Source organism: Diorhabda carinulata, chromosome X (genome assembly GCF_026250575.1).
Source record: "Diorhabda carinulata isolate Delta chromosome X, icDioCari1.1, whole genome shotgun sequence".
Taxonomy (NCBI): Eukaryota; Metazoa; Arthropoda; class Insecta; order Coleoptera; family Chrysomelidae; genus Diorhabda; species Diorhabda carinulata.
The window spans coordinates 21,666,119-21,678,444 of NC_079472.1; the positions used below are offsets into that span (position 1 = coordinate 21,666,119).

The following is a 12,326-nucleotide window of genomic DNA, read 5'->3' on the forward strand; positions in this document are numbered from 1 at the left end:
TTTCAGTAATACACTGAAACTGTACAGCTTTTCGTTAACTCATTTTTCTATTACTAACAGCATTTTTCAGCATCCCAGCCCTTTCTGGTTGCCTCTCTTCTATAATTTCGTATTATTAAATTGTGAAAAAAAATGGGAAGTTGAGTGAAGGCTTACAATCGCACTCCGTCCGCTCTTGCTCCGACAATGTCTGCTCGTTTATTGTAGTAACCTAACCTCATGGATTGTAAGTGAAATCAACAATGTATCCAATTTAAATGGCAATTTAAGATATTGAAGGCAACAATATTCGCAAAACATTTCAAGAAACACAAAAATAAGATTACTCACCCAAAAGTTCAACTATTTCTACATGGTGAGTGAAGTGACTGAAAAGATTTCGATAGGATATGTCGCTTAGTTATAAGATAGCGGCGCAATATATACTATGGTTGATGAAGTTTGGTTATACTATGGTGTCCAATTTTGCCTCTTTTTACTATACGAACGATTTAAATACAGATGAAACTATGCAAAAAGAGAAGAAGCCTTTTCTTAAAGTATACGGCTATTCGAAATATTAATGAAGATCTTGTATGGTGAGAAAAAACGAGCTAATGGCTGTTTTCCTTATCAACCAACGCGCCGTGCTACAAATCGCTTTTGATTCGATAAATTTGGGCCATCAAAAATATACCTTCCTATCCATATTTAGCACCATGGGATATCTGGTTCTTCTCGAAACAAAAATATGCTAAAAGGGAAACGTTTCGACATTATTGAAATGGCCACAAACAAGCAAATGAAAGCCTTATCAGGAATGCTTCCAGTTACGGATTCAACGTTGCGATAGCAGTACTTTGAAAGAAATTAATTCACCGTATTTTTGTTAACACGTCGTATATAATTTTGATATGCGTAAATGCGTAAAATCGAAAGAAACATTTATCACATTCTACAGCTCTTGAAATTTCACAAATTTTATTTGGAGAATCAACTAGATGATAGTAAATATTTCAGATATAATCAATAAGAAGTGATCAATTAGGTGTTTTTTTATCCAAAACCATATTCAACGAAAAAGTAAGTAAGTAATTGACGTTGAAGGACGACAAGCAGTTATATAATAACCATTTAATATCAATGATGATATTACTCAGCATAAAGCTGTTTTATGCAACAATTGTTTTATAATTCCACGATTTTTTACAAAAATTGAATTCAAAATCAAAGCTCTTCTCTTTGGGGAGCAGTAAAATTTTCTCTGAATTTTTTAACTTTTTCTAATATCCAAACATTGGTACAAATGGATAATTACTCGATGAGGATGCCCAGGTTTCGAAAGGTAACATCACAGGTACTGCATATAGTCCTCTAGGTTGAAAATGAGTTCTGGAATGTTTCTTTAGGTGATCTTTTCTTCCGAAACGTTTACCGCAGTGGGTGCAAGGAAAAGGTCTAAGACCGGAATGAATTCGCTTGTGTCTGGTTAATTCTTCGTTTCTGGTGAATGTTTTTCCACAATCTTTTTCATCACATTTGAAAGGCCTTTCACCTATAACAAAAATTTTAATAATAAATTTCATGATAGAGGAATAATCAATAGTAACAATTTTCAAAGTCATAATGATGTTTTTTTTTGCATAAAACAAAGTAACAATAGTAAAATGAATATAATAGGAATATTTATAATGTTTGAAGAAACACGTAAGCCGAATGGTAGGTTACATCTCTTCTTCTCGGAGAAGAAATTTTGTCTTCAATTTATCAGTCAAAACAACAATTGTGGTGATCAGCAACAAGAAGGTACAGTAGTGTTCACTTATTGAAGAGACGGAACGAGTATGAAATAATATGGGAATTAAAGCAGAGAAAGAAGCATAGATGTTAACGAGAAGATGTTTTTTTAAATAAAAGCTACAGCTTCGAAGTTGTTTTTTTCTCAGAGAAGGGGATCTAAATTAATTACTTCAAAAACTACTATGCTACAATACGTGAACAAAGGAATATTCATTGAAGAAAAACGTAACAAGTTGAATGGCATGTTACAATTAGGTTGATTATTACGAAAAAATAAATGTGGATGAACAGTGAATAAGGAGATGTGGGTGATTCCGTTCTAACTGTGATTTTTTGTATTCAAAATTTCAAGATTTTAAAATTTAACTTTTCTAACTTTTTTATGCATATTATTCATCTATTTTACTGTAAAAATAAAACTCTAAGAGGAATTTACTACAACTTCAAAGTATCACGAGCAAGACACAAATGTCGGATTTTGAGTTCCACGGTACTGACTCATTTATCCACGGTACTGACATGGTAACTTAAGATATTAAACAACAAGTGCATCAATTTTCCTCAGTTTGATCATAAACATTAGAATTTATAAGGTAATTAGTTTAAATCATTTGTTACGACAAAAAAAATTAATAATTTATCGGTAAATTCTAGGAATGGACATGATACGGTACTGACATGGTAACTTAAGATATTAAACAACAAGTGCATCAATTTTCCTCAGTTTGATCATAAACATTAGAATTTATAAGGTAATTAGTTTAAATCATTTGTTACGACAAAAAAAATTAATAATTTATCGGTAAATTCTAGGAATGGACATGACACGGTACTGACATTCAAGTGATGTAGTATAAGTTTTCTTTAAGTGGCAAGTTATATTGTATAAAAATAATGTTTAAATATCTTAAGAATTATTCAATTAACACAAAATTTTTATTAATTGATTATTAATTAATGACTAGTACAAAAAAACAATACAGGACATTGAATATCACAGTTAGAACGGAATCACCCATGTACTTTAAGTGTTGTGAATAATGAAGGAATGTTAGGAAAATAAACAGAAACAAGTGATCAACTCAAATTTACGGAAGTAGTACCAAGAAAAACCATTTTGCTTTTTCCAGTATGTCTTTTTAGACCTACAGTTTTTCCGGAGAAAAATAGGTATAAACAATGAGTTTTATGACGCCCTATGAAATCGATGAACGTACAAACAAGAGAAATTAGTTGATAATCTAAATTTCCGGATGCTGTAAGAGTATGAAGCGATAGATAATAGAGAAGAATATGTTAATTTTGTTACATTAATTATACTTGAATTAAGTCATAAAATGCTCCCTGTAACTAATCAGGTTGTGTATATTGTATCATATAACTGGTAAATTGAATTTAAATCTTTTGGGTTCATTAATTTAATAACCGATGTAGTCAAGTTTTAATTAATATACACAATTTTAGATTCAATTCAATTATAATAACCCAAAATTTTCAGCAAACTCGACAATAATTAATTCACTATTTTATATAATTGTTTGCATTCTATCTATATTAATGAATAATTATACCATTAATTGTGTGTTCTGTATTATTGAATATGAAAGTTAAGTAAGAATTCATTTAACGTTTATAACATTCTTTTCGTTAATTTTTACTAATCTTCATTGATATTTACCACTACTCGTTTATTGAACTATGAACTGGATGCTCATGTGCAGGATAACTTAAGCTTTTTGAATGTTTTGATTTTTGTTCACTAAAAACTCATTTCAAATTTAATATCGACAACAAATACTGCTGCATTTTTGACAGTCAGACATGTATAAAATACACAATATGTCGTGAAAAGCGAATGAAATGAATTTAGGGAGCAAGTACAATATGTAAAAGACTTATAACAACCCTCAAAATCATGTACTTCAGCAAAAGTTATTTTCACGTGGAAATTATAGTGCTTATTCCAATTAATTAGTGAAGCTTAATCAAAATAGAATATGAAGAACAAAAAATACATAAGTAAATGTTTGAAAAGGATTTGAGGTTAATCCTTAAACGGGCATGGTATCATATATGATACCATCTGTTCAATAATTTTTTCAAAAATCGGCGGTAAACCTTTGGATCTGGTTCCTTTTCTCAGGGCAAGGGAATTTCATTGTGAATGTGTTGGTCACACTGTTTTACGTCCAAAGAAAGTTATAACAACACCTATCAACAAAAAACTTCAATAGCTCACATCTCATTAGTGAAATAACCTTATAAGTTAAGTTGTTTTTTGTTATTGTACAAATAATATAGTGTTTTTTGGAATGCGGTAACTTGTCTTAGGTTTATAATACTGTATTGTATGAAATTATGGAAAGGAAAAATCGTCATAACTGATTTTCTGTTTTTGAAAATGCATTTTGTGAAGGTATCATATTTGATACTTTGCTCGTTTACGGTAAAAGTTGAAATGATTTCTTTCAAACAAAATTCATACGTTTTTGTATTCAATTGTTTATTGTTATTTATTTTGTCTTTTTTATATCAAGACAAATTATTTTTATTAATTAATTAAATTTACTAATCTTGCCATTGGTTTTCCTCATTTTTCGCAATCATCATAATGCATTTTTTCAAAAATAATTACGTTTTTGCTTGACTAGTAAAAGAAATTGTTTCTGTGATGCCCATTCTAAGGAAAATGAAGAGAAGAATGTTATTTGAACAGATTAAAACAAATAGTACTGTAATTCAGATGAGGTGAATTGATTTATAGCGGTACAAAACGAGCTCAGTAGCTAGAAAATTAAGTACAGTAGTTTAGAATCAGTTTTGTAGTAAAATTTGGAAGTAAGTCGAAATCGGTACATAATTATCAAATCTATCAAATAGAAGTTTCGACAACAAAGCTGTCGTCTTCAGAATCTTCTGAAATTATATCTACAGACTCTGAATATGATAACTTAGATCAAAACTTCAGTCAGACTGTGTAATTATAGTTGTTGGTGTAGTGGTAGTGTAAATAGTGTGTTCAGTATGAATATCACCAACGTCAACAGCTGTCAAATTTTGAAATAAATACAAAAACAATGAGATCGATTTTTTTTATTTTCTACTCTAACGACGTTAGTATGACTGTCAAAAAATTAATCTTCATTTTGAAAATATGAAATTCTACGATGTAGTTTTGCATTTGATATGGATAAGAATGTATCTGAAATGTTTTAGAACGAAATTTCGTAGTTATTTCATTTTGAATCAGTAGCTGGTCCATTCAAATTATTAAGTTTGCTTGAACTTACGATATTTGTGACTTTTGCGATTGTTATGACAATAATCACTTATATGCGATCACTTCAGAACATCTGCTCATTCACAAATAAAATGTCTCACTAGAAAAAAGTTACATATATATCATCCAAAAAGTGCCTTATCCGATGTTATGCTTGGTAAGTGGCTTTCGTGGTTTTTAAATCCGAGTGATGTAAGTAAGTAAGTCCAGGACCCTTATTTGCCGTAACTACTAGCCCTTGTTCTTAGCTATCGTCTAATAAAAATACGTAAGATTATAAAGTGAATATTTGTGTGAATGAGTGTGTATGCAAGGTTACATATGAAAAAGTTATCCACAAGCTCACTCGCATTATTTATTCAAACGTAATCCAAATGAATTTTTCAGCCGATATCTCACAGTAGATAAAACTTGAGTAGCTCAGTACATTATGAGAACAAAAATAGAATCGATATAATGGACTCCATCTGAGGATCTTGCTCCCAAAAAATTGTTGAAGATGTAATCTTCATTTATAATATTTAGTAAAATACGAAAACGATAGTTGGTTAATATAATGTTAATTATTTAATAATTTTAAATAAGAAAAAGATTCTGTTCCATACAAACAATGCGTCTGCTCATTCGTCCGATATTGTTGCAGCAAAATCTATATAAATGCGTTATGGTACATTTCCTCATCCGCTAAATTCACCTGATATGGCTTCAATCGACTAGTTTTTGTTTCCAAATTTGGTAGAAAGCTTTTTGAGACAAGTAATGAGGTAATAGCAAAAACACCCTTCTATCAAACCGCCCTCGTATGTCACCTAACAGTATCGATGCAGATGTTTCCTTATGCATATTTCATTGAAACGATGTTGACAAGATATAGACAAATCAAGACATCTGCAACTGACAGCTCAATAATAATCATCAAAGGACCTCTACTATGTAGTTCTTGTTTTTTCATTATAATTGATCCAATTAAGAGATACAATCTCCAACGAGTCAGTTCCTCCCATCATTTGTAAGGAAAATCCTTTGAAACTTATTCAACGTTAAAACGAGATATGGAAAATATAAAAAAAATACCAGAATATTTTTAAATAAAAGGAATAATATTTGAAATGCAATACAAATGTTTAGTTTAATAAAAGTAAAAACAAAGTTTTTCGTTGAGAAAGTTCATTTTTCGGGGGAAAGATATGTGAAGGAAATTATTGACGATAAATTGCCTTTGAAATGGGTAAAATAAATCCTCATAGGAATTTGTACTTTCTCAACTACATGTTCGAATAAAAACAAATATTAGCCCAGGTAAACATCGGAGAAACATTAATCAACAACTTAAGATTCGTCGATGGTTAGGCCGAGAGCGAAGAAGATCTTCAAATTCTATTAGAAAGAATAAACCGAGAATGTGGAAATGTAGGACTCACTATAAATATTGAAAAAACTAAATTCATGGTTATAAGTAAAAACTATTCTCACACTGAATGGAAAGCAAATAGAATAGGTGCAAAAATACAAGTATCTTGGTTCAGTAGTAAACATCCTAAATGTATCCAGACGAAGAAATCAAGATCAGAGCCGAGATGCCTCTAAAGGCATTTCTCAAGTACTCCTTAATGTAAACAGAAATCTAAATCTGCACGTCAGAATAGGATTCATGGAATGTTATGTGTACGGAGTAGAAACTTGGCCCTTTAAAGCTCAAATTATCTAAAAACTTGAGGCAATTGAGATGTGACTCTATGGACTGACAGAATCATCAACGACGAAGTACTGAGAAGCATTAGTCGTAAAAGAAAGCTGGTGTTAACAATTATTAAGATAAGAAAAAACTCTTACATATGACTCATCTTACGCAACGACAAATACCAACTACTACAGAACATAAAGCAGGGCAGATTAGAGGGAAAGAAAGCATCGATAGGAAGAAGAAATCCTGGCAACGTAACATAAGAGAATGGATAAATCTCAGCGTCGAAGAATTGTTTAATATTGCGTGGGACAGACACGCATTTGAAAACGTGGTCGACAATAAGAAGACGGCATGACAAGAAGAAGACGAGCCCAGCTGTACATACTTAAAAATCATTATTTAGTCGAGAATCATAACAAATTATCTATAGTGTCAAAATATTAACTGTGAAGACTAGGCAATCTTGTTATCTCCAAAATCTCCTTCTATATCAACATCCGTTTTATTGTTGACGACCCTAATAACTAGTATAAGGTTAGTCTTCTAGAATCAGCTACAGAACAATGGAAAAAGCACTGAAAAAGAAGGTATATAGGAGCAAAACCAATTATTGGGACAACCTACAGGGGCTGAGACAGGCAAAGACTCTTCTGGAAAACTAAAACGAGTGTTGATCTGCTGAATGTATCTATAATGAAGTACCTGCGAATACTAATGGGAGTTTTGTCGCCTCAACAAACAGCTGAAGACTCTAGACTTAGCAGATAATGCGGCGTACAGATTTTGTTGCATGAAACCTCTATTCACATTCTCTCGAAGTGTGAAACACTACGGAACTACAGAGCACTACACCTGGGAGCGTATGAAATAGACGATGAAGATCTCTGGCAATAGAACCCATCCCACATTCTTGACTTCTTCAAAAGGAGTGAGATTGATGGATCAGCTGTAAACCCTGGGTTCTCCAGTATCGCAGCAATAAATGGGGACATAATAAAACCTTTGAGTTGCGGTGTATACGAGACCCCAAATCCATAAATACATGCATACACACAAGGTTGGAATGTTTTCAGATTTCTTAAACCTTTATCTAGATGAACAATTTTTAGAAGATTATATTAAACCAAGTTTTATTAGTGGCGTTTTGCTAAATGTGCTTTCAGATATAATATTAAGCCGACATTGGCCAAATAAAGACGTTCGTAAATTTTTGTTGTACCATATTCTTGAATCAGCCAAAATTTTTGGATACTATATATTCTTCGCCAGAACTCACAATTTGAAAGAGTTTCAGTTTTTATTGGAATTTTTTTATGTTATAATTTATTTATAATATAAATTATAACATAATAAGTTGCAGATGATATTTTTATTCTTGGTTTACATTTATTATTTTGTGAATTATAGAATTCTGAATTGATACCAGTGTGGTATCCAAATAAACGAACATTAACATACATTGAAATAGGTTCGAACGTCTAGTTTCGAAATCATTATTATTTATGAACAGTGAATATGTTCTGAAAAGAAGCTATAGCTAATCGGAAAAGATTTGCGACAACGAATAGATAAATAATTTGAGTACAAGTGTAAGATTATTTTCTTGGAAGCCAAAAGAACGTTCACGTAAAAGTATTTGCTGAGCTCAAAACAGAAAAAGGATGTGAGAGGAGCAGTAAACAAAGAGCAATGCTTATAAGAAGGAATTAGCATTACAGATAACTCAAAATACAGCTTTAACAGCATGCTTTTATAAGTTGCACTTGTATGTAGCGGGATGATAAAATTTTTTAGGAACTTCAGAACTTAGGATGTATTTAGACGTATTTAGAGCCAATGAAAATATAATTATTTCAACCATTTGTACCATTCCTACTAGGTTCAACAGGGTATCATGTAATAGGATCTTTGGGCGTGATTTTTACCTACTGTTAGTTATCAGATACGTTCAAAATTTTGGAAATTTCTTTAGGATCGATGACAATACAAAAACTTTTTCTATTATACTGAAGGCGTGAATTAACTAATAATTTGACAAATATTCACTGCCAAAAATAACGGTAAATTTATAGAAATATTTAGAAACTGAAAACTGATTTCTAAGACAACCTGATTTATATGATTTAACACATAAATCGTTATCAAGAACTCGTTTTTTAGTTAATAGAATTGGAAACACCCAAGAAACAAATAACAAAGAAACTTACAGATAAGTTAAGAGTGGTAAAATTATTCTTAATTTCAAACAAGATAAGCAAGCGTTATGGAGGGTGGAATTGCTCTAAAGTCGTAGAAAGTTATAATGGAACATACCGGTAAAACATTTAAAGTTGTTAATAAAACAAAACAGTGTCTTTAGAGTGAGGATTAATTTGAGGCGAGAATGTTTTATGACTAAACAAAATATGAGAATTGTGCAGTGCCGGATTAGTCACGTAGTAAAAGTAGCAAACGCTAAGGCCCACGCACTAATACCTGTCTCGATCAGACTTTAATACGGGATACGCCCTTTATAAATCATTACTTAGCTACGTCCAAGCAATGTGATTCATATTTTTAGTTATTGAGCTAAAGATCTCACCGGATGTAAATCATACAAGCAACAACATTGAGACGAATCAAGCAAAATACAAAGAACGATCATTTTAGAAACTCAACTAGACTCGATGATTTAGTCGATGATCAAACAACTAGAACACGTTTTGAAGTTCAGGTGTTTATTGTCGTTATTGATAACTGCTTTAACTAAATGTATGTATATAATAAAATTAATAGTGTTTTTGGAATATTTTGACAACTAAAATCCCACACGTCAAAAGAGATTTTGGAAAAATCCTCAATAACGGTCAGTGTTTACTACACAGATGATTTGGAGAACAGCCTAGGCAACGAGGTGCTGAAAACAGATGTGGGGCTACTGTTATTGACAGAAACAAACAACATTCCTTGAAATTGCCATTTTAAAAACTTTTATTAAATAATTCTTTTTTAAACACAGAAATTGCTTTGAGAGTTTACTTGTCTCTCATGATGATTAACTGCAGTGGTGAACGTTCTTTTTCAAAAATAATACGCATACAAAATGAGTTAAGGAATACAATAGGCTAAAAACGAATTAATCATCTTACTTTGATGAATATATAGCATGATTTGCTTAAATTTGCTCGTATTACATCCAGGAAAGTTTTTTGTTATAGTTTTGTTGATTTAATAGTTTTAAGTGTTATTTCATTACCTAAAAGTGAATCTAATGAAGTTAATAATAAAAGAAATTATTGAAAACTACGATTTTATTAAATAGCTATTACTATTATAGTTTTCAATATGAATACTAAACGGCAATATTAAAAACTTGTGCGCTGAATTAGGTTGTAGTTTGATTCACTCATACATTTGGCTAGCATTATATTTTAGTTGCATCAGTTTACATTCCACCCTATTAATGTAATTAATATATAATAATATAATTAATAATGTCAACGATTGTGACCCAGTGGTGAATAAAAAGGGTAGTCAGCTAACTGATCCTAGGTAAATTGATTTAAATAACTTTTCTCAAGTATCATTATTGTCATTTACTAACACGAAGATATATTTGAATTTGATTGTTCGTAAGTTACTTTGATTGTATATAATAAATATTTAAAATAAAAAACGGTTGAAATATTTTATTACCCAAAAGTTTGAAAAAACAACCAACTTAATGTGTGAAAGTAATAAAAAATAAACCAGAGGTCCCTTGGCTGAATTAGCTGCAGGCCCTGCGCTGGCTTAATCCGGCTCTGATATTAAATTGTGACTTATAGTTTAGTGATATTGAATGAATAAATAAAATAAAAAATGTTTGTCTAACCTGTGTGTATTCTGATATGTCCTTTGAGTTGCCCGTTGTTAGAAAATCCAACATCACAATGTGGACACTTATATTTTTTTGGTCTTTGTTTTTTCGCTGCTAATAATTTTTCGTGATGCTCTTGACTCAAAACTCGCATATACTCTTCCAGTGCTATTCCTTGAGAAAGTGCTTCCATAATAAGAGGATCGGTTGATAATCCGGCAGGGTGAACCAGTGGCGATTGTATAAAATCCGGATAAACTGTAGGATAAATTTCCACTGGATAATCAGTGAGCGTCTGCTGTTGTTCCGGTAAAGGTCTGAAGCTAATCTTGTTTTCTTTTGACACTTTTTTACTAGTTTTAATTTCTAAGGTAGTTGTCGATACTGTATTATCTTGAGAAACATTTCTTAGATCGTCAGCGCAATCCCAAGGTCTGAAAATTTTTTTACCAGTTTTTGCTTCGCAAGGATAATCGTTGAAAAACATTTTTCATAAATAAAGGCACTGTGTCAGTTAGTAAGGGTAACTGAATCAGTATATACTAAACATGGGTATATACTCGTGTTTCTATAAAAAAGGGGCAGTGCTTATAGATAGTGGGGGTAGTTGATATAACAATAACTAGACCCTCTTTGTTGAATGAAATATATCGTACGATTTTGGACCTTAGGGTGAATGAAAGGCGGTATAGGGTGTTGGTAAGGGCTGTTAAAGGGGATTTTTGTTATACTTTGTAAGTGTTTCCATTTTTTCACGGTTGTCAATTTAAATCTGGAGTATTTGCGGTACGTTAACAACTGAATTTGGCTTTCAATCGTTTTCGCAGGTATAATTATTTTTTTTAAAGAATAAATTATTTTCTGAAAAAGGTAGCTAGTTTAATGTCAAATGATGCTGACAAGGGTTTGGGTAATTTGTTCAACAGTATTAATTGTTTATTTATAACTATTCAACCAGTAATTTGAACAAATAACACTACTCAATTTTTGTTCTCAAATGTAATGGTATATCGTGTGTAGGGTCATTGAAAAGCAAGTGAAAAATGGAATCATATCACACCCGTTTTTCTTAATATGTGTTTTGGGAAATGGGAAAAAATTCTGTTGGTGAGAGGAAATTTACAAGAGTCTTTTCAATTCTTCATTTACGTAATACATATTTCTGTATTAATGTGTTAACTGTCGACAATGTCCTCCAATCTCCTTCTCCTCAACAGTCTGGCGTGTAAAGATTTATAGGAAAATAGTATTATACCTGAATTGGTTTTCAATTTCATTATTAGAAATTTTCAGACAATAACATAACCCAAACGACAATATTTGGCTACAATAAGATGGTGCCCCACCTCACTATGCCTTTGTGGCGAGGAGGGTCTCTTAAAAACATCGTTCATAAAACAAAAATGTATTGAAGTAAATGGACAACATTTTGAGCATCTGCTGTAATCGCCTTAACTGTAGGTTTTCTAAAATTCGTAATTTTTCTATTTCACAAATGTGGATCTACTTCTAACATGATATATAGGGTGATATATTTGAAATAACAGAGTTCATTATTTTTCCGGAAAAAGGAGAGATTTCACAACAATGTTAATACCACCATACTACCAGCCGTATCACAAGATCCTCGCGAACAAAAATTTTCAAAAATCGTACAAGCAGTTTTAGAGATACTCATGAAACTCACTCTGTATATTTAGGATGAATTCGTTTTCTATTAACAAGGAAAAATATTTCACAAT

At 31.4% G+C, this 12,326-nt stretch overlaps 1 protein-coding gene across 1 annotated transcript; it reads right to left on the reverse strand.

Moving 5' to 3' along the window:
- Window positions 1-1,262: 1,262 nt before the first annotated feature.
- Window positions 1,263-11,071, reverse strand: LOC130902376 (zinc finger protein 112-like). Its single transcript, XM_057814479.1, has 2 exons — window positions 10,600-11,071; window positions 1,263-1,534 (listed from the first exon to the last, which is right to left on the reverse strand). The coding sequence occupies exons 1-2, from the start codon at window positions 11,069-11,071 to the stop codon at window positions 1,263-1,265; spliced, it is 744 nt and encodes a 247-aa protein (XP_057670462.1).
- Window positions 11,072-12,326: the final 1,255 nt, after the last annotated feature.

Excerpts from the sequence above, each read along its gene's own strand:
- LOC130902376 (XM_057814479.1), bottom strand. The coding sequence starts at position 11,071 with ATGTTTTTCAACGATTATCCTTGCGAAGCAAAAACTGGTAAAAAAATT. Across the intron at positions 1,535-10,599 it reads ACATATCAGAATACACACAG|GTGAAAGGCCTTTCAAATGT; the intron begins GTTAGACAAACA and ends TTTTTGTTATAG.